The sequence below is a fragment of the Labrus bergylta genome, chromosome 18, assembly GCF_963930695.1.
Source record: "Labrus bergylta chromosome 18, fLabBer1.1, whole genome shotgun sequence".
In the NCBI taxonomy this organism is placed as follows: domain Eukaryota; kingdom Metazoa; phylum Chordata; class Actinopteri; order Labriformes; family Labridae; genus Labrus; species Labrus bergylta.
Genome location: NC_089212.1, coordinates 24028262 through 24055462, shown reverse-complemented (window position 1 = coordinate 24055462; position 27201 = coordinate 24028262). Strand labels below are relative to the sequence as shown.

At 40.0% G+C, this 27201-nt stretch overlaps 4 protein-coding genes across 11 annotated transcripts in view; 1 reads left to right on the top strand and 3 right to left on the bottom strand.

Annotated features, from left to right (window-relative positions):
• larp1b (La ribonucleoprotein 1B) overlaps nt 1–2282 on the bottom strand; it is a 32871-nt gene extending 30589 nt beyond the window's left edge. For 4 of the 7 annotated variants that reach the window (XM_065966007.1, XM_065966005.1, XM_065966009.1 and 1 more), the window contains exon 1: nt 1504–2282. In XM_065966007.1, coding sequence (XP_065822079.1) covers nt 1504–1843 — 340 coding nt within the window. In that variant the 5' untranslated portion in view covers nt 1844–2282. The remainder of the gene's footprint in view (nt 1–1503) is intronic. The other 3 variants (XM_065966004.1, XM_020649676.3, XM_065966008.1) reach the window with 1 other exon arrangement.
• Nucleotides 2283–4768: 2486 nt separating this feature from the next.
• LOC109995832 (phospholipase B1, membrane-associated) lies at nt 4769–14908 on the bottom strand. 2 transcript variants are annotated; one of them, XM_065966011.1, is made up of 16 exons: nt 14770–14908; nt 13537–13574; nt 12317–12407; nt 12182–12240; nt 10918–10985; nt 10599–10642; nt 9571–9691; nt 9234–9285; nt 9073–9153; nt 8672–8737; nt 8172–8263; nt 7557–7638; nt 6667–6768; nt 6474–6569; nt 5561–5632; nt 4769–5469 (listed from the first exon to the last, which is right to left on the bottom strand). In XM_065966011.1, the coding sequence occupies exons 3-16, from the start codon at nt 12345–12347 to the stop codon at nt 5359–5361; spliced, it is 1077 nt and encodes a 358-aa protein (XP_065822083.1). In that variant the 5' UTR covers nt 12348–12407; nt 13537–13574; nt 14770–14908; the 3' UTR covers nt 4769–5358. The 2 variants fall into 2 exon arrangements, with proteins under 2 accessions (XP_065822083.1, XP_065822082.1); XM_065966010.1 differs by lacking the exon at nt 14770–14908 and adding an exon at nt 13731–13883.
• Nucleotides 14859–18950, top strand: LOC109995837 (dr1-associated corepressor). The gene is made up of 6 exons (XM_020649704.3): nt 14859–14997; nt 15575–15647; nt 16403–16496; nt 16933–17049; nt 17252–17351; nt 18502–18950. The coding sequence occupies exons 1-6, from the start codon at nt 14956–14958 to the stop codon at nt 18526–18528; spliced, it is 453 nt and encodes a 150-aa protein (XP_020505360.2). The 5' UTR covers nt 14859–14955; the 3' UTR covers nt 18529–18950.
• A 500-nt stretch (nt 18951–19450) lies between these two features.
• Nucleotides 19451–24250, bottom strand: ahsa1b (AHA1, activator of heat shock protein ATPase homolog 1b). The gene is made up of 9 exons (XM_065966012.1): nt 24018–24250; nt 22548–22738; nt 22187–22269; nt 21977–22094; nt 21496–21587; nt 21201–21329; nt 20985–21086; nt 20788–20839; nt 19451–20499 (listed from the first exon to the last, which is right to left on the bottom strand). The coding sequence occupies exons 1-9, from the start codon at nt 24095–24097 to the stop codon at nt 20327–20329; spliced, it is 1020 nt and encodes a 339-aa protein (XP_065822084.1). The 5' UTR covers nt 24098–24250; the 3' UTR covers nt 19451–20326.
• Nucleotides 24251–27201: the final 2951 nt, after the last annotated feature.

The following is a 27201-nucleotide window of genomic DNA, read 5'->3' as shown; positions in this document are numbered from 1 at the left end:
CAGTGTTTACATTTGACTTCTTTTTGTTCGGTGCGTCTTCCTTAAAGACAAAATGTGTCAAAACAACGGACATTGCTTCCATGTCTCGGATTGGACGTGTCGTCAGGTGACTGCCCTGAAAATAATCTAATAATAATATAAACATATTTATGTTTTCATTTCATTGTACAGTGTTTCCCTTTGTTATTTTTTTGTATTATATATCTTTGCTTTAATATACAGTGTATAACTTCTGTACAGTTTATTTTAAATTTACTTAGCTGTTACTACAACTTATTTTTTATTTTATTTGTACTTTTCTAATGCTTTTCTATTTTATATATAATTCTAACTTTTTTGTAGAAGCTGACTCAGGGAGAAACGCACAAAGAATTCCAATGTACCTGTACTGTCCTGTACCTCTGCAAATGGTAAGAAACATCTACTCTAATCGAAAAAAACCGACATGTGCAAGATTACATCGGTTAGCGATTCTGAATGTCGGTTTCGATTCACTTTCGATTAATTGCAGAGCCCTAGTTATAAACTATTTTGAATATCAGCCATGGATTAAACTGATTTATCTTCAGGGGGAAAACAAGAAAACACTTGAGAAGAGGATTTTACACTATTTCTCATTTTACACACAATTTTTTTTATGTTTTAATGGATTTAACTGTTTGAATAATATTCTCATTTCTAATGTCTCATGAAGCACATTACCTACATTTCATTAAAAGGAGCTACAAGCTAAAAATAAAAAAGCACCAAAGGAGCTAGAATTTCGTTTTAAATTATTATAAATCTGTATTTTCAGGGGTTTTTATCCTGATGATAATTAACTGGTGCATCACTAAAACAAATTGAGATTCACACAAAATCACTAAACTCATTAGTTTACAACCCTAACCTACTTAAAACCTTCCCACCTGTCCATCCACCTTGTTCACATACTTTCACTAGTGACAGTAGTGAGCAGGCTGGTGGGAGGAACTGCAGGCAGCCAGGCCATTGGACATGCAAAACGTGTCTCTCCAGCAGCAGCAGCTAGCCTGACTGTCTTATTAGCTTACTTTACACACAGACTGCAGCACCAATCCCCCCGATTAACACCCACATCGTGACCCCCCTTTCAGCTTTTATTCACCCACATTACCTCCTGCATCGTGTCGCTGCCACTTAAAGCAGATAAACCCTGAGAAAGAGTTAGCTGGAGGTGGCTAAAGTTAAAGGCAAAAGAAGTAGCAAGTTGTCAGCAATCAACACGTGGTGCTCCGGAGCACAGAGGGGGGGATGGGGGCAAATATGCCACCATCGACACATCTTGCACAGCTCTGACATTCAAGTTTATGCCCCTTCATTAGACTCCTAAAAAAACACCCTACATGAGGTATGACAGGAGATTAAAGTGGATAACCCTGCAGGGGGAGGCTGTCAAAATGCTGCAGCAGCAACGTGCTCTGCTGAGCTGTGACTTCGTGACAATCCGTTTCCACAGGTAGAAACTAAAAAAGAGAATCTCACCTTTCTCGTGGGAGCTCGAGTTCATGCTGTTGATCGGCACCCTGCCCGTCGTCCTCTTCGTCCACGGGTTGACTTTCGGCGGAGGAGCTTCAACAACTTTCCTCTTCACCGTCTCCACAGTCGACTCCGCGTTGCTGCTCTGGTCGTTTTCTTTATCGTTTTCTTTGCATTTCTTGTGCACGTCTGTCGGACCCTTGGCCACGTCGTCCGCCAGCTGCTTTTCCGAACCTTTCTGCGGCTCTTTCTGCAGGTCGGACTTGTTTTGTTGGCTCTTCTTCTCCGCGGAGCTGGCCGCTGTCAAACCCGAGTCGACCTGACTAAGCTCAACCTCTGTGGACATCCTGCTAGTTTCCTAACAGCGAACGGTGTTAAATCCAGTGTGAAGTTTTAGTCCTGGCTCTCTTATCCCAGAGAAAATACGCGAAAAGCTCAGGGGGTGACCACATCCACAACTCGAGGTAAACAACTTTTTTTTTTTGGGCTGGACCTCGCTAGCCAGCTAGCCGAGTAGCTTCCGAAGCTAACTGTTAGCTAGCTAGCGACCATGCAGAAGTCAGCGAGCTCGAAACGCTCGAAAGTGTTGTTGTTTTTATCAACACGTGTTTACCTCCGAGTCTGAAGTCTGCCACCATGTGAACTGGACGCGGGTAAATAACTTCGCCTGCGAGTTTCTATAAGTTTTATTTAATAAAAGAAACAAACAAACTAGTCCAGCGACCTCCTCTGTGTCTCTCTCTGGGTTCAACTCCACGCGACCAGCTCGGAGCTCGCAGCTGCTCCCTGCCTGTAAACAGTGACTCTGCTGCCCCCGGCGGCCGCACGGAGGTACTGCAGCCTGTAAACAGTGACTCTGCTGCCCCCGGCGGCCGCACGGAGGTACTGCAGCCTGTAAACAGTGACTCTGCTGCCCCCGGCGGCCGCATGGAGGTACTGCAGCCTGTAAACAGTGACTCTGCTGCCCCCGGCGGCTGCACGGAGGTACTGCAGCACATATTTTAAATTTAGGGCAAGCAGTGGAAAGGCAAACACATTATATCGTTGACATAATCATTTTTTTTAAGGTATTTTTTTTTAACTTGCAACCTACATTATTCTTGTTTTGCTTTTTTTTTTTTTTTTTTTTTTACACCTTTTTTTTTTTTTGGGTAAAACACCAATGTGACAAAACGAAAACACATACGTAAGGCATACTATAAAAACAAAAAACAAACCAGTAACATCAAAACACCAGTCCAAATTCATATGTCATGGGTATGTAAACCATCCCACTTAAAATAATAATAACACTAGTATATAGAATAGAATAGAATAGATGTTTATTGCCATTTGCACAGGTACAGGACAGTACAGGTACATTGGAATTCTTGTGTGTTTCTCCCTGAGTCAGCGTCTACAAAAAAGGTTAAAATTATATATAAAATAGAAAGAAAATAAAGAGTAGAAAAGTACAAAAAAAACTAAAAGTAAAAATAAATAAGTTGTAGTAACAGCGATTTAAAGTGATTTAAAATAAACTGTACAGAAGTTATTCACTGTATTAAAGCAAATATATAATACAAAAAATAACAAAGGGGAACACTGTACAATGAAATGAAAATATAAATATGTTTTCTATAAATAAGCAACAACAAATAAACAAACAAACAAACACACAAGGCAAAACAAAAACCCTGCTGCCCATGGTACGACCCCCGGTTCCACAACTGGGACCGATAACTTGAGATTAAGTTCAAGTAGATACAGTATGAAGCAAGGAAGTAAAAATTCATGTTAGATAAACAGTCAAATTAAAAAATGTCTTAGACATAAAACATGAGTCATTCATACATAAATCATTGTGAAATCATATTTAGAAATACAAGAAATACTAGCAATAAAAAAGTAACTGATAGTCGACTGTTTACAAAACATAGCAACGACAATGACATCAAAATAAATAAGTATATATACATAAAAAGTGTGCACCTTCTTTACACCTTCTTTTACTCCTTTTACACCGTCAGACTGTTTAATCAGACTCTTTAACAGCATCACCACCTCATGACTCATATCAATAATGCTACACACTGTGTGTGTGTTTTTAATAATAATAACTCTTTCCACAAGTGGAAGTGTACATACCTTGTATTATTCTATTATTATATTTTTTTTTATTTAACTGATGTAAATATGTTTGATTTTTAACTTCTTGTTATTTTTAACAATTATATTCCTGTTTCCTGTTTTCTTGAGCTGTTGTAATGCAAAAAATTCCCCCATGGGGGATCAATAAAGTTTCTCTTTCTCTTTATTGAGTATGTTTTCTGGTTAGCTGTATTGTATTTGCTTGGGCTACTTTCATAATTTGTCTCTGTGTTACATGTTTCTTTGTAGGAGGGCCACTCGACAAGCCCCTTTGGGTTTATTTGGCTCCTCCAGCACATTTCTTTCAAAAGATACTGTCTGTGTTTTCATTCATCTATTATGTTTGTATGTTTGTTTTAAGTGCAATAAAATCAAAATACATGTATGCTTTGGAAAAACAGAAGTGGCATTTTCCATAGATACAAGACTTTAAAGCCAAATCCAACATGATTTTTTAAACTTTTAAATTTAAAAAGTTTCCATGCTGCTTTCCAGTAGTTTTGAATCCCAGAAGACACAATGATGATGATTTACTCTCGCTGCCCCACACCTTCCCCAGCAGGCTCCCTGACCTGCACGCTTTAGTGCTGATGATATAAAACAAATGTTTGAGGAAAAAAAATGTTGAACAAAGTGACTTTTCTGTTGACATTACAAAGTTACCCTCACTTTCCCATTTCTTCATTTTGGGAACAAAATTTTAATTGATAAAGACTGGAAACTGGCATGTATAAATTCCAACCAGGTTAAAGAATTACAAGTCAACATTTTGCACAACATAAATCAGACTAACCTAAAACTCTCCAAACTCTTATTTTCTGTTGTATTTTCTGCAACTGTACCATTGTGCACATTTTATAACCTTTTGAACTGTCTTCCGCATAATAAAAGTTTAATTATGTTGTAATGACTGATTATTGGTCAGTATTCTGTTAAATACAGAGGTGTTTAAATATATATGTAATGTCCATTTACCTCTCCTAGGCAGCTCACCATCCCTATCAATCTATGTTTTTAAAATATTTATTTTTGAGCTTTTTGCCTTTATTTGATAGGACAGTGGATAGGGCAGGAAATCAGGAGAGAGCAAGGAATGACATGCGGTAAAGGAGCCACAGGTCTTCTGTGCAAACAAATGAAATCAGAAGAAGAACAGAACTTTAATCGTCCACAATGTGGAAAATTGTCTTCGGCTTCTCAGGAACAAAAACCTGATGACTAACAAGACAACATTTCAGCACAGCGTGTGAGAGTGAAGTTAATAGTTGCTAAACCAGATTGTTCACTGAGCGATAAATCTAAACACCTTCAATTCACTTTTATCCAAACTGGAGAGTTTGCAAATCAGACCGAAGAATATTCAAATAAGATCATCAGGATGCTGATATCTCCCCATGTAGACAGATTTACAACGAAACGTTAACATTAATACAGGACAAAATCAGAGCTTAATAACCAGCAGGGCTGACATATAGAGGCATGGTCAAATACAGATTAGAGAGGATTTATAACAAGAAACTTAACACACATGTTTTGAGGAGCTCTGAGACTTTTTTAAACTGCTTGAAGAGGAGGAGAATGTGTAACCTTTAAATGTGTGAACAAAGATCTTTGGCATTGATAAACAACACATTTAATTCAGGCACTCTGTACATATGTCCTTCGTTTTATATTTAGAGTTTGTGAGGTGTTCATGTTTTCGGCTCCAGAGGAAATCCTCCGCAGGTTAAACTACAGCTCATGAAACACAGCGAGCAGAGAAATCAGAGTCAGCACAGAGAAAGGTCTCAAGGTCGGTGCAGACGAGTCCACTCGAGGTCTGGTGTAGATGTACGGATGCTCCTGGAGAAGATTTGTGATGGAGATATTACTATGAATTTATATTATCAACACACAAAAGAGAAAATCTACACCATGTCGGGTCACGTCGTACCTTAGGCGGGCAGATGAGTTTCACTGGATCAGAAAATGTCTTTATTTTGTCTTTCTCTCCAACAGGCTGGAACTGAGGAACAAATGTGAAGGTCAGCGTCAATGAAAAATAATCTGTTAAGCTTCTGCAGACTTTTCTGCCCTTCAAGATGAAATGTGACTGCATTCTTTAAATACATCACACTGAATATTACCTCACCTTTTTGGTAAAAGTATGTAAGAAATATTAACACATCATTCCTGGCAATAAAGTCGCCAAACATTATTAAGTATTTGTCAAATATTTAATTTAGCCACGACTATTTAGATGGCCGGTTATTTTTGTTTGAATATTTTTTTAAAGAGAAAAGTAGTAAAATTATTGAATTCCAAGTCATAAATAATCTTAGGCCTTAATAAAGGCCATAAAACTGCTTAAAAATATATTTTTTTGTGATGACATTTAAAGATTAGGGACACACTGATGGACATGTTTTACTCATAGACTGTATTAATTAATGGAAGAAGCCTGAGTGACGTCAGCCGTCTGTTCCTGCAGGAGGCTTTGGAGTCTCATCGATGGCGGTTGCCATGCTGGAAGTCACCCTAGCAACAGGCTGAGAGCTGGAGCTGAGGTGGGTTTTAAGCCTCCTGACGAAAAATTCACCCCCGTACAGTGTGTGTCGATCCAGACATGAACTGATCAGACCTATTTTTTTTTTTGAACCAGGCTGTAAACATGTTAATCTCTGCTGTAAAAACAGGCTTTTTTGAATGGGTGTGTGTGTGACTTCCTGTGCTTCTGCAGCCAGCCTCTAGTGGACACTCGAGGAACTGCAGGACTATGAACTTCTGTATCAGTGTCATTATTCAACACCAGAGGTTGCTGTTAAAATTGTTATGTAAACATAATGAGTACAGCTGAAACACTTCACCATGTTGTTCCACAGTCCCTTTGCTAACTCTTCATGTCCTTTCACAGTGAAGTGGAAACAATCTGCAGTGAAGAAGCTCAAGTCAATGCTCCCGTCCTGCAGATGAAATAAGAGACACAAAAACATCGGACAAAAATAAAAACACACAAATAAAGTTTATAATAAGTATGGTGTGTGTGTGAGAAAGACTTACAGGAAGTCTCGGTGGTTTTGAGTTTTCTAAATAAGGCTGCAGGACGACAGCAAAGTCCTTTTTGAAGAAGCGGTCACTGTGCAGAAGTTTCTCCAATCTCCTCTGTTAGAGACAGAAATTAAAATCATGTCAATACAGGATGAAGATACAAAAGGATATGATGGTGGTTTAATGGCCTAGCGGTAAGTGTGCACGCCCCCTGTACGGAGGCTGTAGGCCCCCGGTTCAAGTCCGACCTGTGGCTCCTTTCCAGCATGACTCTAACGACTGTCCTGTCTCTAAAGAAAGGCATAAAAAGCCCCAAAATAAACACATTTGGTCACACTGGGAAACTTGAATTGTAGGTTTTTTTACCAACTGAAATGAGGCATTCAGATAAAACAATCAGCTGTTTTCTTGTCGTCGAGGAGATTACAAGCTGATCACCTCAGTTTGAGGAGTAAATGGCATTTCAGAATTAGCCGGGCTTTTGAGGACAGTCTGATGGAGCCTCGTGTAATCCTTTTTGATAAAAACACAAACAGAGACACACACACTCACAGAGATAAAGACACACACACAGAGACACACTCACAGAGATAAAGACACACACACAGAGACACACTCACAAAGATAAAGACACACACACAGAGACACACTCACAAAGATAAAGACACACACACAGAGACACACTCACAAAGATAAAGACACACACACACAGAGACACTCACAGAGATAAAGACACACACACAGAGACACACTCACAAAGATAAAGACACACACACAGAGACACACTCACAGAGATAAAGACACACACACAGAGACACACTCACAAAGATAAAGACACACACACAGAGACACACTCACAGAGATAAAGACACACACACACACACAGACACACAAGCACACACCTGGAACTCGTAGTTAATCTCCACCAGCTCCTTCAGCTCAGTCGAGTTCTCTTCAGGTCGGACGAGACAAGAGCAGAAACTCCTGTGAGCAGATCATCAGATCATCAGATCATCAGATCATCAGATCATCAGGTCATCAGATCATCAGATCATCAGATCATCAGGTCATCAGATCATCAGATCATCAGGTCATCAGATCATCAGATCATCAGATCATCAGATCATCAGATCATCAAGTTCTGAGGACTTCAAGACATGACAACAAAAGAATGACGCTGCAGTGTTCTCACATCAGCTCATCCATACTTCACAGGGACAATTTACGAGGGGGCTGGCAGGAGAAATTCCTTGTAAAATCGGAATGCAAATGTTCAGCTGTTTGCGTTCACACATGCAGCTCACCCTGAAAACTTCAGGACGTTTTGTGCAAGTAGGAACGCAAAAGTTATCTTACAACAGCTTTCATTTTGTACTGAAGAAAAAAAACATGGAGGAGCCTGTCTCTAATTATCTGAAAACATAAACAATTTGTGATTTTTTTTTTTACTTAGTACAAGAAACCTTTTGACAAAAATGGTTGTCAGATGTCAAATGTTAAAAATTGCAGGCGGTCACTTTTGAAGCTGACAGCCCAGAGAGGGTCTCTGAACTTCTCGGAGAGGCTTCATTGGAAGAATCTGCACCACGTTCACGATCGTCCTGGGGATCTGAAACCACATGACATCATTCAGTTAAAGGTGCACTACGTAGATTTGGAGAAGTGAAACAATACTAAGCTATATGTTCTGACCTAAATACACAAACTTTATTCAAAGGAAAAAAATGGGTCACTGGAACACTGTATGGAGCTAAAAATCGACCAGGAGAGTTCAGTTTCACTGCTGCGAGCCCCCCACCATAACTTCTCGTGTAGCATTGTAAATGAGCTGTGTCTGACCACGCCCCCTCTCTGGAAGGGCTTTGAGTGTACTCTGGCTTTCTGTGTTGGAAAACCATGGTAAAGTCTATTTTGCAGAATATGTGAGCTTTAACTCGTGCCGGTCAGTGAGGGGGGAAAAGAACAGGTGTTTGAATTTATTTTGTTTTGTAATGTTACAAAACAGTGTGCGTCTCACCTCGTTCATCATCATGTCCAGAGCTTCTGTCATGGAGTGGATGAAGTTGTCAGGAGAGAACAGAGTCTGCAGAGAATAAGGAGAATAAATACATATCAATTCTGACATTATTTGCCCCTTGTTTTAATTCATGAAACTTTAACAGTCCTGCTAATTTAAGTTCTATCAATTAAAGTTGGATCTCTGTGCACGTCATTAAACTGCTGCCTTGTGTTTTCTGTTTATCAGAATGTTCTTCGCCGCTCTTTTTGTCAAACTACTGGTAGTACTGATATAGAGGCAGATATTCCCATTAGGGATTCCCAGGGATAGTCTCCCGCTGTGAGGAGCAGTCCTGAGTGTATTTGTGAAAGCAGCTAGATGTGGGCTTCATTGTGGTGTAAACACAACAAAACTCCTACTTTGTCTTTGCAGTAATCACAAATGTCGTTCATGCCGATCAGCATCGTCACCACCTTCCAGTCCTTCTGGAAGTTCAGACCCTGAAACAGGAGAAGTTTGGTGTTTAAAAGACACTAAAATGTATCTTCTAACTCGCAGAGGGATGAACGCTGAGACTCACTGGATAGGACTTGAACGTGTCTATCATGTGTCTGATCTGATCGGAGACATTTCTGCGGAGGAGAAAGCAAACATGAAGTTAAAACATTTAAATGTGATAATAATCATCATAATTATTGATCTTTGATTGTTTGGAAACATTGTGCTGTCTGCTTCCTCCTGCTAAAAGTGTCCTATGGTTGCATGATGAAAATGTATGTACAGCAGTGAACTTAGATAAAACTGCAAAATCTTCCCCCAAAATAATCATCACTGGATCACAGCTCACAGTTTAAGCAGACTAACACATGAACACTCGATGGTATCAACACAGGAAGTGACCGTGCAGCTTCTCTTACAGCGTGTTGTGTCCGGTGACGGCGAAGTTGAAGCCAGTCTCGTTGACGGTCGTCGGACGGCCGTGGAAAGTCATGACGGGCGAAGGACCGAGCAGTTTGGGGTTGAAGAGTTTAAAAATATCTGCAGAACAAGACAATCACTTCATGCTTATTCAGGTGATGGATGGAACTTTAGTGGACCAAATTAAATCGTCCAGACCAATGATGAGAAAAGTCCATCCTCTCCGTCTTTCGCCTGCTCCACTTTTCAGAAAATGTGTGCTCAAACAGGTCGTTTGGAGATTTTCCCTTCATGACATCATCATCTTTTCAACCAGTTTAAATAAGTCTCAGAGCTCCTCAAAACATGTGTGTGAAGTTTCTTGTTCTAAATCCACTCTGATCCTGTATTTGATCATGTCTATAAACCCCTCTATTTCAGCCCTGCTCAGAACAGGCTGTTTCTGTGTCTGTACCTTTAAATATGTAAATGAGCTGTGTCTGACCACGCCCCCTCTCTAGAAGGGCTCGTGTGTACTCGGGCTTTCTCGCTCCATGTCCTATTGTTTACGGTGAGAAGGCAGACTCAGAGGGCAGAACAAACACCTAGCTGTGGGAGTGTCACCCACCTGGGGAGGGGCTACTGCCCTTTGTGATGTCATGAAGGGAAAATCTCTAAACGGCCTGTTTGAGCACACATTTTCTGAAAAGTGGAGCAGGCGAAAGAGGGAGAGGATGGACTTTTCTCATCATTGGGGGGTTTGTAGACAGACTAGAGACACATGTTAGAGTTAGAGTGTTATGGTATATGTGACTGAATGCATCTCACATTATAACCCACTAATACAATTTATATGAATCCTTAAAATAGCCATTCTGCACGCAGCCTCTTACTTTGCCATTTTGCACATTGCCTTTTTTCATCCATAAGTCAGCTGTCAATCATGCCATGTTTGGCTAATCTAGCTCGCTAACGCAGCTTTAGTCAAACTAAAAGAGATTTTTTTTCTCTCTCCTCGGACATCTTTACATTCTTTAAACAGACTTACTCGCCAGTGTTATGACGTTTTGATAAGTTCCATATCCTCCGATGCTGCACGCAGAAGAAGGACAAGAGACAGGAGACAGAGTTAGTAATGAATGGAGTCACATCAGTGATAACATGAATCATAATGTCAATCTGATCATACTGTTGTGACATATTTAATAAAGTTATTTATGTGACTGGCCAGATCACATGACTCTATAAATAGACCTCAGATTGGTTTAAATCATCGTAATGATGAAAGTGAGTGTTGAAGTGAGCTGTTACACATGTTTAAAAGAACTTCATCTCACATATACTTTGATGCTTTGCTGCAACTTTACCTCCATGACACCTGACGGAACTCGAAAGGAATCGATAAAATTGTAGATCCATTGGCACCGATAGCCGTCTGCAATAAAAACCACATATAGACAAAATATCTCTGTGAAGAAAAATACTGTTTTTTTTTATTCTAAACATCATAGAGAGCTGTCTCCCCCCCCCCCTCACTCAGGTCACCATGTGGTGGACTCTGAAGCTTCAGTGTTTATCCAGCTCTGCATGGGTCTGTAAACCTTTCTGTGTTCTAACCTCTCTCCATTTTTCAAAAGCATCTCCAATATTGATCCTAGTTTGAGCACGTTTCTGCTCGTGGAGCTTATTAGAAACATGCAGAGGCTTTTTAGGTCGGGTACAATCACTTCTATCTGAACCACTTCTCTTGACCGCTTCCATCGCTGCAACACCTGTTGACCTGATAACTGCTCTCATATCTGGCAAATCGAGGGGCGTCCAAAACGGCCGTGTAGTGGGTCGCCTTAAAAGCGCCTACCTTCTCTGGTCCAAACAAATCCAGAGCATTCAGGAGCAGAATCTAAAGTTAGAAGGAGGACATACTGACTGCTGCATTGTTGTCAGAGAAGCCAGCACTTCAACATAGCATGTTTCCTTAATGTCTGATTATATAGTAAGATACCTTTATCACTCCCTCTGGGTTTGTTGTTCTTGGCTCTGTGTTCACATGGATGAAGGAGCTTCCTTCAGCTTGTTTATGTTATTTTTTCCTCGTTTCCTGTGGTGATACTGGACAGATTTTCTCTCTTTACCTCAGAATTAAGTTGTTCATCACTGTTTCTTTTGTTTGTTTGCTTGAGATAATTACTGCCTCATGGGGTCGCTATTGTATCTTCTAGGACTCTCCTGCTCGCCTGGTCACTCCCCCACACCTCATCTTTAAAATACATGTGATGGCGAGCAATCACTGATAGTGTGATTGGAGCCTGTCACCTAGTGGCCCAGAGGCTGAAGAGATGGTCTCTTCACTCAGAGAACCAAGGTCACAATGTAACCTTAAGTTTTTCAGTGATAGAGTTTATTTCAGGTGTTTCATCAAGATCTCAACCTAACTTTCTTGTGATTCTTGAATAACAAAGCTGATTTTCCCATTAGAGCGAATACATTTCCCCCATCCTCTTCAGATAATAAAGCTGGTTTTCTCCTGACAGGCTGCTCACTGTGATAGGTCGGACCACGACGTGCCATGCTGCTGTTGCCCACACCAACGAGAAAGAAAAGTTTTGTAAGAATCAGAACCAAAACACTCACAGTTAAAGAGTCTCCCAGTGCAGCGATGACTTTGACGTCTGCAGCTTTCACAAATTCAACTAAAACAAAAGAATTAAAGGTCAGAATGAAGACAAACACACAACTTTGAAAAACTCCTGGTTAAGGCGCCCTTACCTGATGTGGGGACGGTGGGAGACGGGCTCATGTCGGAGCAGGTGAACGGAGGATGCAGACGATGTTGGAGAAAATCTGCTCCAAAGACATCCTGCATGGAAATCACACAGATATGTTTAACCATTAAAGGAGTGCTGATAGAGGTGATGTCTGTTTAGAGTTCAAGGGTCGAGCTGCTGCTGCAGGATCTGACTGAAGACAAACAGCAGCATCAGCCTCTCCCTCCATCCTACCCTCAAATCACCAGCAGACGACCTTTGACCCCAAAAACCTGATTATTGATTATTTTGCTCCTAAACTATTTCCTCTGAGTTAAAGTTGTGTGTCGAGCTTATTCAGAGGGAGCCACATTAACATACAGTGAACGTGAGTTTTGTGTTTACACAGTGTGGACATTTATCCCGGGAGATATTTGCTCTGTAAATCCTGCACATACCTGCACAACTGTTCAGCTCCTCCATTGCATAAGTTTCCTGTCAGCAGGAGAACAATGCGGTTCTTAGAGCCTTTCACTATTTGGCTCGACTTTTACAGTCATTGTTTTTAGTTGAAGGAACAAGGCACAACCATTTTTCACAACTTTAACATGTCTAGTTTATGAAATGGATGGTTGAATACAAATATTTTACTGCAAAATTCCTTTATTTGGTTGTTTTTTTGCATCTTTCCAAAAACCGAAACTAGTGAAAATGAGGGCTTTTCCGACCCGACAGGGGCAGCTCCTGCCTTATCACATGTATCTCTGGAAACCGAGATCAGAATGTCACTGAATGTGGACAGGAAGTTCACAGGAAGTTATTTATTAGAATTAAGCAAAGTTTTCATCAATAACATTTTCAATTTTTGAAATAATCACACTTAAACACACTTGTAGTTAAGACGAAAATGGAAACAGACAAAGTTGAGTTGAGTTAATACATTCTTTCTGTCTCAATTTTGTTATCTTCCAAAATGATTTATATGATGACGCTCGGAGTCAATCTGCTCCTTTCAACAATATTGTCACCTAGAATTTGCACCAGGTTAAATTCCTTGAGTGTGTAAACTTAGGAATAAAAAATGTGTCTGATTCAGAGCAGTGTTGACCCCAGCGCTCCGTCTTCTGTTGATCCAAAATTGATCAATACTCTGAACATTTAGACGTAGACCAGAAAGAAAACAGGGGTACATAATTCTCCTACATGTTACAAAATGCTGAATGTGTACGATGGAGACCTCACCTGGTTGAAAATGTCTTTGACCTCATTCAGAGTTTGAGCTGCAAGAGAGGAGGAGAAGAAGGATGAATACACTTTTGCTCCAGAGAAGGTGCCAACGCTTGTTTGGATCCTGTACCGAGTTTATCTGACTGTCAATACAGAGAGTTCAGAAATGACACTCCTGACAACGATTCACACTTTTCTTTTAAGCTTACCATCTACAGGATATCTGGTAAATATACAGACAGCAAACAGCACACAGTGCAGCATGTCGACGACGTCTTTCAACAAGAAAAAAAACGAAGATAAATAAAGAGCTGTGTAGCTGTTTAGTATTCAACCTTTGTTATGAACGATGATGAATCTTATCTTTGACCTTTGCACAGGTAATATAAAGCAGTTAATCGATTTGTAATTACAAAACACTTCAGGTCCAAGTTAAGGTGTCCAAGTGGCTTTCTATATAATGTTTAACATGTTAATTAATGGGATTTAAGAAGATATTCAGAGTGGAAAAGGAAATATGTACCAAATAAGTTAATGAACTATCTGTTATTCAGAAATGATAGCTTTCTAAAAATCATTTAGCAGACGCTTTTATCCAAAGCAACGTACATCAGAGAGGAAGAACGACAAGATCAAAATATTGACAGCTTCTAATCATCATCCATATCACTAAGTGCATGTGTGTTCATAAAGACCTGGGTCTTTAGCTTTTCCCATGGATCAGACGCCTTTTTCATCGGCGTCTGATTAAAGGTTTAATTTGGGGATTTTTTATGCCTTTGTTTTAGGAGACAGGAGACTATTTTATATTAATTATTTGAAATGAAGATAAAAAAAGGGATCAAAAAGTGAGAACATTTTCAGATCTTTATCCATAAACACACATGTTGAATTTTTGAGTTTTTATTGTGGAAAAGTTTGACATGAATTTTACATCATTGGAGCAAAAAATGAATACAAATGTAAGGATATGTTTTGTAAATGGTCACATGTGCACTTTTCTCATGTGTTTCTTAAGTTTCTGTGTTCATGTGCCTGTAAAACAAATGAAAGAGGGATTAATATAATATAATAACATGGAGTATTTAAAGGAAATTATAAATAAACGAATAAAAATAATATAACCTATACAAAAAATACATAAAAATGCAATAAAATTAATTAATTAAAGATGAATACATATTTAGGGAAATCGTTATTTAAACATTAACAGACGTTTTCATAGTAATTCACATACTGATCGCTTACTACGGTAAACTGCGGGGTCATGACGTCATCGTCGGGGTCACGCTGGGTGACCTCAGGTGTGTGTGTGTTTGTTTGTGTGCAGTTTTCAGGTTTTCTTCGTGCTGAAAGTAAACAAATGGACTCGGCGGCGGTTTGCGTTAAAAAAATGAAAAATGTGGTCAAAGTTTGCGACTTAACTCGAGCACGATGCCCGGACAGAAGAGGAGATATAATGTGCGCTTTCCTCCAGTGAGTACTAAAAAGTGTTTATCCAGGTGTGTTCACGCTTTTGTTAAACGTCAGGTGAAATAAAGCTGGCGGCAGAGTGAGCGCTGGTAACATGGAGTGCAGGTAGCAGTTGTTGCTTTCAGGGAGCGTCGGAAATCTGGGATTCCTGGTGAAAGTGGTAAACACCGCGACTGGATGCTGTTTGTTTCTGTTATTCACGAGGTGTGTGTACAGTGAAGCAAACCCGGAAGCAGAGTGGACATCCTTCTGAAGCTGTATTAAACAACATTTAATTCATATGTAGGCTAATTGACAGATGAGATGTTTGTTTGTCTCTGGTCCTACGAGGTCGAAACTCACGCAACATTTACCGAAAAATAAAGAAAACCAAAAGGAAACAAAGTAGCAATGATAGGCAGCAATCTAAACTTAGATTTCCATGGATTTTTTCTTTTATAATTGGGAGCCCTAAGTGCTTCACATCTTGTCATGTTTTCAAATCTGTGAAGCCGAGGTTTACCAGGAGCACCTGAATGCAGCAGCTGACTTCTCATTTGTATGACTCTCAAAGTATGTTGATGTTTGTTTTTACTCCCAGGGCCGCATCAAGAAGATCATGCAGAAGGATGCAGAGGTGGGGAAGATTGCAATGGCCGTTCCTGTGATCATCTGTATCCTTTTAAACCTGCAGCTGTTTCTTCTTCTTCTTCAGTAAATTAAAGCGCAGGTTTCATCTGTGCTGTTGAGGTGTTGCTGCTTTCAATTGGACTTCTGTTAATTTTCTTCTGCAGCAGTCCCTTATCCTTTTGCGTTTCCCTTCATCCTCCTGAAGGGCTCCTGAGCATGCTGGGAACTGTAGTCCCTCCTGTATGGCCTTTAATAAAGTGTAGGGTTCAAATCAAAAGTGTCAGTTTCAGGGTTTGGTTGAAGCTTAAGCAACTTCATAAAATGTCAAAACATCTGAGGTATGCTTAAATTGCTTAAACCTTTTGGCGTGCTGTTGAGAATATCCGGTCTTACACTTGACCATTTTTTATTCCCTCAAAAAAAATATTATGTACGCTTTTTTTCTTCTTCTGACGATCACAGAAGGAAAACATTATCAAGCTGCAGACCTATCTTAGGCCACATTCCTGAACGGGTGGATTTCTTCCAGGCTCTCCTACGGCACCTGAAGCCATCTTGGCTCTGTTTGACTCGCTGCTACTTTTAACTGAAGCATTAATTAACAAAAAGCGTTGCAGCACAAATAATTCAAAACAACCCCTGAAGGTGATACATTCTGTGTTTTTCTGCTGTTGCCCTAAAGGAAACTTGATCTCATAGTAGCTGTAGTTAAATCTTGTAAAATGTGCTTTGAGTTGTTGAAGAGCTGTGTTGAGACCAGAGTGGTAAGATCTGTAAAGTTCTGAACTGCAGAGATCAGCTCGGGCGCTGGAGATGTTCCTGAAGTGTCTGCTGACCCAAACCTGTCTGGTAACTCAGTCCAAGCACAGCGCCGCCGTGTCAGTCTCTCACATGTGAGTACAACTGTTTTTTACACCTTCACAACATGAAACACAGCCCCCTAAGAAAAAGGAGAAGACATATTGAAGTGTACAAAGACTGAAATTAACATAATACAACTTACATCTTTCTTATTCTACTTCATAACTGGCTGCATTTTTTTAAAGGAGATCTATTAAACTCACTTTCACCATTAATTATGTCGCTCTGGGACATGTATTGAGGAGCTCTGTGAGATGTGTAACCTCAAAAACCTCCTCATTTATCTGATACTGGCGTCTGTAAAATCCCTCATTTCACCCTGAAACGCTTTATTTCAGCTGCTGTCTCTTTAAGGCCCCGCCCTCCCCACGTGCCCACTCTCCTTCGATTGGCCAGCTCTGTTGGAAAAAATGTCAAATGTATTTAAATGAACTGCAGACGGGTTATTGAAGGTATGTTTGTCTGTAGGAAGCAGTGCATCGAGTCAGAGAGGCTCTTCCACTTCCTCAAAGACCTGGCAGAGCGAGCAACATCTGCGGCAGGCCAGAAGGACAACAGAGGCATGAATATGTGGCCGCTATACAGGTTAGTAACTGTAGTTTAATCCAAGTGAATTTATTTTCACAGAAGTTTAGAGTCATGGTTAATTTGGTTAATCAATTAAATATTGTCTGAGAAAGGCTAGTTTTTTTATGTTGGTTTTAAATGCTTTATAAGTTGTTTAACTTTCATTGATGGACTTCCTGTTTCAGCCTCAGTCTCTGTTTTCTACCATCGTTTCTTCCAGAACAAGACGGCATGACACGTCCGTTAAAAAACCACCTGAAGTGGTAGAAAAGGCGCCACGGCCGAGCCTCGACTCCCTTGACAATGACTCCAGCTCCAGTGTACGTGCTTTAACTATTCTACATTTATCTGATCTTAAGACGTGCAGATGAAACCAAAACAGGGACTTCATATTTTAACTTGGAAGAGTCCATGTGATCCTATAATTACATTTGAAGTCACTGATATGTTTCTGTAGACTTTATTTAATGCTGAAGACTCTGAACTTGTAGCAGGTGTTCACCCTTACTTTGGTGAAAGTCTTCTTCTTCTTCTTCTTCTTCTTCTTCTTCTTCTTCTTCTAATGGTATTCAGGCTGTACACTGTAGAGTGTAATGCTGCCCTCTATAGTCTAGGAGTGTGTACTGAATTCACATCTTATGACACAGGCCTGTAGTGTGCAAGTATCTAAGAACAGCGCCCCCAACAGATAACAGAACATATGGACTCAAAAGAGAAAAATCAGAGTCCCGGGTCAGCTCAGATAACTCCCTGAAAAACTGTCGCCTCTCATTCCTGTATTGACCACACACAAAGACAACATGACCGACTGATTCCTCCTCTCCACACAGACCATCCCGGTGTTTACCAATGACTTTTAAATAACTGGCCCGACCACGATGTCCTGACCCCAGCCTCGTTCAAACCACATCGTCCTTTCTGCAAGATTTTAGCAGCAGCCTCTTCCTTTCTACTGATGGTTGCAGAGAGAAATAACATCCCATTCTCTCACTTCTCCCCAAAGGAACAATCATCTCAAGAGAGTTTTAAGAGAGACTCATTTGCGGGCTTATCAGAGATTGAATTCCCCTCAATCTCTGAATGACCTGGTAACCATAGAAACCCAACATGACACCCCAAATTCTCAACCTGTCTCAACCCAGGTGTTAGTTTAGCTAAAAAAAAAATCTATTTGAATGTCTTTTTGTCATAAACTGTGTTTCAGATTCTCTCATCCAGAGACAACCAACAGCTAAAAGTTACAATAGCGACCCCATGTGGCTGTAATGTGCATTACACTCAGTGGAAATAAAGGAGTTGACAACTTCACTATTTTTAGATCCTGACCTCAATTGAGGTAAAAAGAATTGTCCAATGGAAACCGGAGGAAAGGCAGTTGTTGTTAGGTGGATGAAAAGGGGTTTGAGTCAGTCGAAGATGTTCTTGTTTTTGAGTTTATTCACTTCTCTTTGTCTCTTTTTTTCCCTGCAGGAGTCCGAGCTCTACATCTGCCTCTGAGTGTGAACATGCAGCCTGAAGAAACTCACAAACCGTACTTTTTGTCACTTTTGTTTGAAAGTTTGTCTTTGATTACGCTCTGCTGGTCCAGTTTAACATACACATTCATCATAGGAATATTAACTGTGAGAAAAAGCATTATTCTGGGAAGAGAACATTTAAGTTATGTCATATTTTATAACTTTTTCTGCTGATCGATTTTGTTTCGGGTCGTTTTCTTTCACGTTTTAGTGTACCTCTTGTTTTGTAGTGAAGCCTGTTTTCTTTTTGTTCAAAGCAGATTTGTATTAAGAGTGAAAATGTAAATACTCTGCTCGTTTATTAATGCAGAGAAACACTTTAAATTATTTTAGATTCTGATATATTTGTGTTGATCAGGCAGATCGCTTCAATCTTTTGTTTCCTTTCATTTAAAAAAGAAATCCATCATGTTTCAGTTAAGATGGTTAAATAATGTTGCTGTGGTTGAAATGTCAGACAAACTATTTTACAGTGTACGGAAGCCTTAAGAGCCAAACTACATGTTTTCCGCCTTTGCGTTTTCTGTTTTTGAGCGTTTAATTTTTAAAGGATTTGTAAATTAACGTTTTAAAGACAGTAAACCTTTGGTTATGAAATGAAATGTGTTCAAAACGTCTGTGGTTGACAATGAGAATTTGATCGTTCAACATTTCGGTCAAACCGACCTGTAGATATTCATCTTATACCTGATTAAGGTGGGCTCGACTGAAACGTTTGACGATTTGATAAATATGTCGGTATAAAGCGAGACATCGTGCTGGAGCCTTTAAGTTTGACCCTCCTCCCTCACACCTGTCAAACATTGAGGTGAGCAGAGATCTTGTTCTACAGACGTCTGTGGTTGAATAATTAAATGTGAAGAAGTTTAAGTGTTCTCACAAATAAAAACAAATCAAACGCATACAAGGATCGGTTTTTATTCCAACCAGCTAATCTTTTTACAGCGTGAATGATGAATCAATGAATAAATAGACGCGTCTGTTCTGAAAACTTTTGACTGGAAAATGTACATTTTTTTGATGGAGAATAAAGAAAAACATCTCTCAGCGGTTGCTACTAAATCTAGCTTCCTGCATGAAGAGGTGAAGCTCTTCTTCTTTATCTCGACAGTGACAAACATTAGCGGTATCGTTTCCTGCTGAAAAGTCCGGGCCGATCCGATCACACCGGGCAGACGTCGGGCTCGTGAAGTGCGTAAAATCAAGTCTGAATGAAACCATAATCAAAGTACAGAACTGTGCAGCTATTAAGTGACAGACTTCACGAGAATAGTTCAAATCCAGGAGTCGCTCCTCCGTCTGGCAGTCTGAAATAAAACATGCATATTGGCTGACAGCATCTTTACTACAGTTACATCTGAAGAGTAGAAAAAAAAAAAGAAACAGGCTTTTAAAACAAAACAAATCCCACAGTTATTTCATCTGTCGCAGTAATTACAGATTTATTTCATCGCAGGCCAATTAGCAAAAGTGGTTCAATAGATTCTTATTTTCTTTATTTCATTTTCCATCCACAGTCCCAAAAGCACCGTCCATCTAGCGCTTTGAACAACTGAGCAGAATACTGACGGGGAGAAATTTAAATATGTTCAAAATTAAAACATTTACACGTACACACACTCGGGTGACAGATTGGCCTCGTCGTCTCTTTCCTGAACTCGTGCCTGAAGTTTCTACGTTTGGACACGTCGAGAAAGACGGGACTGAAGGACAAGCATGTTTAAAAAATTCAACAAAAAAACAAACGGAAATGGAAACAGCACTACAGCGAGCCGTGTTCAGAAGAGCCGCGCCCCGAAGCCAAAAGTCTGTTTGATAGCCTCGAAGTAGTATCTCTTCCAGCCCTCTTTCGTCCGCTCCTCCTCGTTTTCTGGGACGCCTCGACACTCCACCTTCAGCTCCGTCTCGCTGCTCCGGTCCAAGAAGGTCAGCGTGATTGTTGCGTAATGCTCTGTGGAGAAGAAACAGGGTCAGAGGTCGTGTTTGTTAGAAACGTTTTACTGTGAAGTTGGCGGGTCAAATTCTCAACAGGTGACTCGGGCGCTCATATTTGATATCGGGGGTTCAAAAGTTCCAACTTTTACAATTTCTGATTAACAACAAATAAATAAAGTGACTCGGGTCAAGGACCTCATGTCCCACTTTCTTTATAGAAAGACACTTTAGTAATCCTTTGACACCACAGCTGCGATCACCGTCATGACACAACATGAAAACTGAACAAAAAACATAAACGTACCACTGGGCCAGTTGTTATATCGCCACTTCATCACTATTTTCTCATCAGGTACCTGGTGAAGAGAGATTTCATTGTAAAGTTTAATTAAAAACCATTTCATATTAAGAACGTGTACCACAACCCCTAAGAGTCAAATCATTCTTGAACTTCACATTGTTGATAATCGAGTGTATACACACTTTAATCTTCAGTCTTACCAGCTCTGAGAATTCACCAAAAACATTTCCCTCTAGCAGACGAAACTTTCCGCCCCGCTCTCCTTCCACTGTGGCCGGAGCGTGTGTGAACGCCTGGACCATCTACAGATTGAGAGAAACACGTCAATCAGACAGACGGTCTTTATTTTACCGCTCATCAAAGGTTGTTTTAATCCGAGCAGGGTGAGATACGGCGGGTAAAGAGACGGAGCTCACCTCCTGGTGGAGGAAGACCCTGTAGAGATCAGCCGGGGAGGTGAGGAACTTTTCCCTGATGCTGAATTTACAGGTGGGGATCTTGACGCCGGTGTTGACTGGAGCAGCTGTGCTGCTGGAGGAGGAAATCTGTTTCATACAAAAAGGAACAAAAGTCTGGTGAGGAAAGAAACACTGCACCACCTGAAGGAAAACACAGTGAGGTTCATAACTGATGCATCGTTACTGTAAATAATTGAGGTCGGTGTGAAGATGTGAAATGTAGAAACCTTTTTGATGGATTGTGAACACAAACCTGAGTTCTGTCCATCTTGGCTTTTGATTGTGAAGAGGACTGAATCTTGGCCATGCCGTTTGCTGTAGGCAGGATCATTCCCTGTGTGAACTCTGTCATTTAAAAAAAAAAGGAACAAAATGAGCTGAAATACAACTTTTAATAATCAGACTGAATAACAGCCTTTTACAAAAAGTCCTTTAAAATATAAAAATTCAGAGCGTTTAGTCTGAATTCTCTATTTATCGTTTCTGCTGTTTATCTTTAATATGGTAAGAGAAGTTAAATTCTCGTGCCTACTTTGCTTTTTATTATCACATCATTTCAATTTGCTTTTGTTAAAATGTTTTGTTTTTCCCAGACAGCCCTTATTAACTCGTTTATTACACAGAGTCACTGTGTAAACCCCGACACTTTACACTGAGTAATTGAATTTAGTATGACCAGTTGTTCACAGCTGCTGGATCCGAATGTCCCCTGAATGTGACCGTTTTTCACTCGCCTGTTTTTAAGTAATCAACGTAGCTGGCCAGGGCTTTACGCATTTTATCTGCTCCCTCCGTCCTCATCAGGTGGGTCAGCGATGTTTCGGGTTCATCTTTATTCAGCGATACTGAAATCTGGAAGAAGGTGAAATCGGAGGGGTCACAACACCGCTCTACAAAACTTTTAAAATTCATGTAACTGAGTGCTCGTTGTTTGTGAAACTTACATCAAGATCCTCCATGTCGTTCTCGTCCGACAGGTTGGGAACTTCCACAGTTCCTTTATATTTCACTCCTGCTTTTGACGTTCCTGGTTAGACAGAGAGAATGCAGATGTTAGCAGAAGTTTGAAGCCTCTTTATTCCTTCCTCTTTTCTACAATCTTTATAATAAAAGGGGATTCATCATCATCATCTGACAATTTTCTGAGTTTTTGTTATCGGACACATTTGACTGTCAAATTAAGATTTCTTTCAGTAGCGTGCTACAGGATGCCGACGATACCGGCACATAAATAACCTTATTAAAAAAAAGAAAAGAGGAATTTTGGTCAAAACAAAATCTACATCTGCCTCAATGTGTCCTCACCAGTCCAAGTAGCTTTCATGTTCCACTCATAGAAGAAAATCAGTTTCCCTTTGCGGTTGTTAATCGAGGCTTCTCCTTCCAACTTTCCGACTTCTGTCACCTCGCAGCTCCCCTCGTCGTTCTCGACGGTCAACCCGAGGACGAGGGATTTTAACTTGTCCGACGACCAGTTTGTTGCATCTCGTTCAGTCCTGAAAAAGCGCAGAAGAGACCGAGGAAATGAGAAAAGCAAATCCTAACAGGTAAACAACACAGAGTTGATTCTGATGGGGAATCAACCTGAGGACGTTCAGAGTACATCAAGTCTGTGAATCAATACAGGTGCAGACCACAGCGTGCGCCTCTCTACGACCTCTCTTTTATGTCCAGGCGTGCAACAGTTTTTGATCTTTGCATATTTCTTTTGGAGAATGTAACTACAGTTTCTTGCCTATTCCGTTCTATTGTCTAGTGTTGACAACACTTTTTGAAGGTCTCATCTCGGGAATCGAGTGCATTTTTACTCGGTCTTGTCTCGGTCTCGGACTGGCGGGACTCTGGATTTCAAATCAAGACCAGTCGAGACCACAACTGATGTCCACGTCATTACAGTGATGAGAAAGAAAATGTCTCGTTCTAAAAGAACAAATCACTTCAATTCTTTTATAGTTTGATTTTCATCCCCCAGTTTAGGCCGAAACCTTCCTACTGTTATTGTCTAAGTGAGTGACACGCCCGCTGCACACAACATGATGATCTGTCATGGTTACTCGTGGTCTTGTCTCTGTTTCGCCCTGCCTGGGTCTGGACTCGGTCTGGATCCCTAAATGTCTTGGTCTCTGAGCACTGTCTTCAGCCACAAGAGTTCATCCCCACTACTTCAAAACAGATAAATTATCATTACTAAACATTAAAATATACTTGTTTTAAAATTCTTTATTGTAACTTATTGAACGTTTAAGTGTTGAGTGTTTAATTTTGATAACTACATGTGATGCAGATATAAAATCAATGAGTAATCATGTTTCATAATCGTGATCTCAACATTAATCAAACTAATGATTTAAATAATTTACACCATAATAATCAGGCAGCTTTGGAATCTCAGCAACAGCGAAAAACTGTAATTTCAGATGGAGAGAAACACAAACAAACATCCTATAACTACATGTATAGTGTTATAACACCCAAACACGTGTGCAGCAACAGACAGTGTTGATGGCTAAAAAACTACAGTAAGCTACAGCAGCTAACTACAACGAAGCTAACTCGAACACGACTGTAATGTAAACCAATTTAGACCAGATAATTGTATCTTAACTCGTATATTTTGATTGAATTCATAGTTATTGTTGTAAATGAACATGTCTATGTCAATAATTGTTGATTATGCAGCTTTAAAACCCACAGAAAGCGGCTCTGGCTCATCACTGACTGACTGAATGGATGGTGTTAGCATTAGCAGGCTAGCTACCCGTCATCTCGTCTTACCAGTGCCAGTTGTTGACATTAGTCGCGTCGGCTCTCTCCTCCACGATCCATCGAGGGTCTCCTTCTCCCCACTTCGCCATTTGTCCGGCTAAATGGGTTTTAAAGTGTGAATGTGTCACGTTGTGATCGGTGGAGCTGGTTTTGCCGGTGACTGTCCCGGTGCACGTTGTTTCTAGAAGCCTCTAGCTGCTGCTGGTTGGTCTGGCGGTGCTCCTGCTTTAATCGTCCGGGTACAGAAAATGCTGGAAACGGAACGTTGTGGAACGCGATAGAAAAAAAAAAAAAGGAGTCCCGCTTAAGCGGAAGTTTCTGTCTGAAGAGTAGTTCCGCGTCGTAAGAAAGTGTTCCCAGTGAACTAAAAACTTATATATTAGCGGTGTGTCGTGAGTATTATTGGTAAAACGTCCTGTTAGTTGTACTAACAAAAGGATACTGCTTTATCTCTGCTGTTTATGTTTCTGTATAGAATATAATTACTTTATTGATCCCAAACTGGGAAATTGTGGCGTTACAGCAGCAGGTTATCCAAACACACAATATGAGTAAAAAACACAATATTAGCAAATCTAAACACAATATAATATTAACTACAAAGTAAATAATCAATAAAAATATCAAAACTAAGAATGGGAATATATACAACCAGGATTTAACTTAGCACTGTATGTCGTATTTACTTTTTTTGTGTTCACTTTTATTATTAATAGGCTATTGGGTACTTGTATAAAAACACTTTCTCTATTCACGATTATCTCTCTATATATTCTTATTATATATTTTTTTAAATTTTCCCTTAATGCGGAACTGCATTTGTAGTCGAAACTAGGAACAAATAAAATTACAAGAACTTCTCTTTTCTGAGTTTTCCGAGATTTTATAGATAAAATACACTTGATTCCTTGAAAATGAAATAATCAGTCAGTTCCACCCATACAGACCGACAGCGTTTACATGTTTAACAGTTCACCACCGACAAACATGATTTACATAGCAGACAGTAAGAAGGGAAATGAGGCACTGTTCTTCATTCAACAGCCTTTTCCACCTGCTGAAACTTTGGAGGAAAAATATGATTTTGTATATTGTTTACATTGTTCACAGGTGGGAAGAAAATAACCGCTCCATGTCTATGCATCACACGAGACTTTTAGGGCTTTCACACTTGCAGAAAACTCCTGATATTTCCAGGGGAATCTGTCTGAACTCAAACAGCCGAGTTTTCACGCTGACTTCACCCGGAGTGTCTCCTGCCAGCCCTCTAGTATTTGTTTTTGCAGCAAGTCCGAGTGAGCTGATGTGAGAACGCAGCAGGATATTATCCAGAGAGTTCACCTCGAGCCAATGGGAGGGGGGAGTGACATTTATATCCTATTATTGTTCTCCACTCTTTTGTTGATAGTGTGATTCCGATGAGCTACACGTATCATTGATATAAAGGGAAATATTGTCATCAGAGGGTCTTATAGCGGACTCTGTTGCTTCGTTCAGTACTTCTGTGTCGTTGTTTTTCCGTCTCGTCTTACCTCAGGAGACCTTAATATGATTTTGATTAGTTTTACCTTATAAGTGCCGGACTAAGCAAAGCATATTAAGATCATAATTCATTTTCAACAACTTCCTAATTAACCACCAATAAGCAGTTATTAGGTAGTGACCTATTAGCTATAGATCGAGGCGCTGCTTGTCAACAGGCAAGGCAAGCAACTGCTGGGTTGACAAACTTTAAACCACACCAGGGGCTCAAAATGTGCAAATTTTGCATTGACAGTAGGAAACCTCCCTAAGGGGGCCCCATCTGACAGTACTCACTCTCATTGCACTACTAAGTTGCATTCATTAAAACCAAAGTTTGTCAAAGTCACACAAGAAAGAAGAGGAATTATCCAAGTGAAAAAAAAGAATGACATGGATGGGGTACACCCAAAAAAATTTACAGGGGGCCCCCCAAAAAATGCTGATAATGATAACTATTATTTATAACATAAAGCTGGTTAGAAGTTCCCCCTTGGGCTCCAACAGACTCTAGAATCGACGCTGGCCATAGACTATGGTCATGTAGAATAAGGTACTAATAAGCGCTCAATAATGACTCATCAGCAGCCGTACGCTACTAATTAGTATGCTAATAATCAACTATAGTTAATGGTGAATATTGTGAACTTGATTTAAAGTGTTTCCAGGAAATTCATCTCAGTTTGTGTCTTCCTCCTGAAGCTTCGGCTCTCATCTTTTTGACTTGTATTAGTTACAGATGAAAACACTCGTTTAATTATTCCTATTTCATATGAATCAATTCCACTGCCTTAATTAGCACCCTTTCCAGGTTTGGTGACAAAAATAATTATTGCACCAATAAGATCCGCTAAGAGATTCAATCATCGTTATTTCCTTTGGTTCAGCCCAACACAAGTCTTTTCAGAATTACAAAAACATTGTGAAACACATCATCAAGTGGAAAGCAGATTTATGTAATTACCAAGAGTGAATACAAAAACCCTCTCTGGCAGAGATAATGAGCATCACCAGCACACATAATCATTGATAATTACACCAATCTGGCTCAAAGGATGTGATGTGTGGTAGTTTTGGTATTAGAGAGAAGGAGAGAAATAACAAGACTGAAAAGACTCTGAATATAGCTGCTGAATATATCAGGAACTGAGAAGAAAAATAAAGAAGGAGATGAGAAACAAACTAGATTTTGACTGAAACTCAACTGGCCATCTACATTTTGAAATATTGAATGTGAGAGTTACATAATTATAAGAACCTGCTGATTTGTGGTGTTAAAGGCCAAGACCGCGTTCTGACTTTATGCAACGTCTTATCAGTATAGGAACAAATCAAATTTAAGAGCAACAACCGTTAATATCAGCCTTACATCTATTATCACTGATGTAAAAATTAAAGTGAATCTTAGAGCTGCTCAACTTCAACTTCTGTAATCAACATAATCAGTCCTCCCTGTTTGATCATCATTACAGTCAGAAGCCCATTCCAAGTGTGTGTGTGTGTGTGTGTGTGTGTGGGGATGTGTGCATGGGGGGGGGGGGTGTCACCTTATATACTAATACCATAAACCATAACCAATAAAATGTGCCCCCCCCCCCCCCCCCTCTTCATGGTTTAAGCCAAAAGTCTAAAACACATGTTGACAGGAAACAGAGTATGGCTGTATAACGGC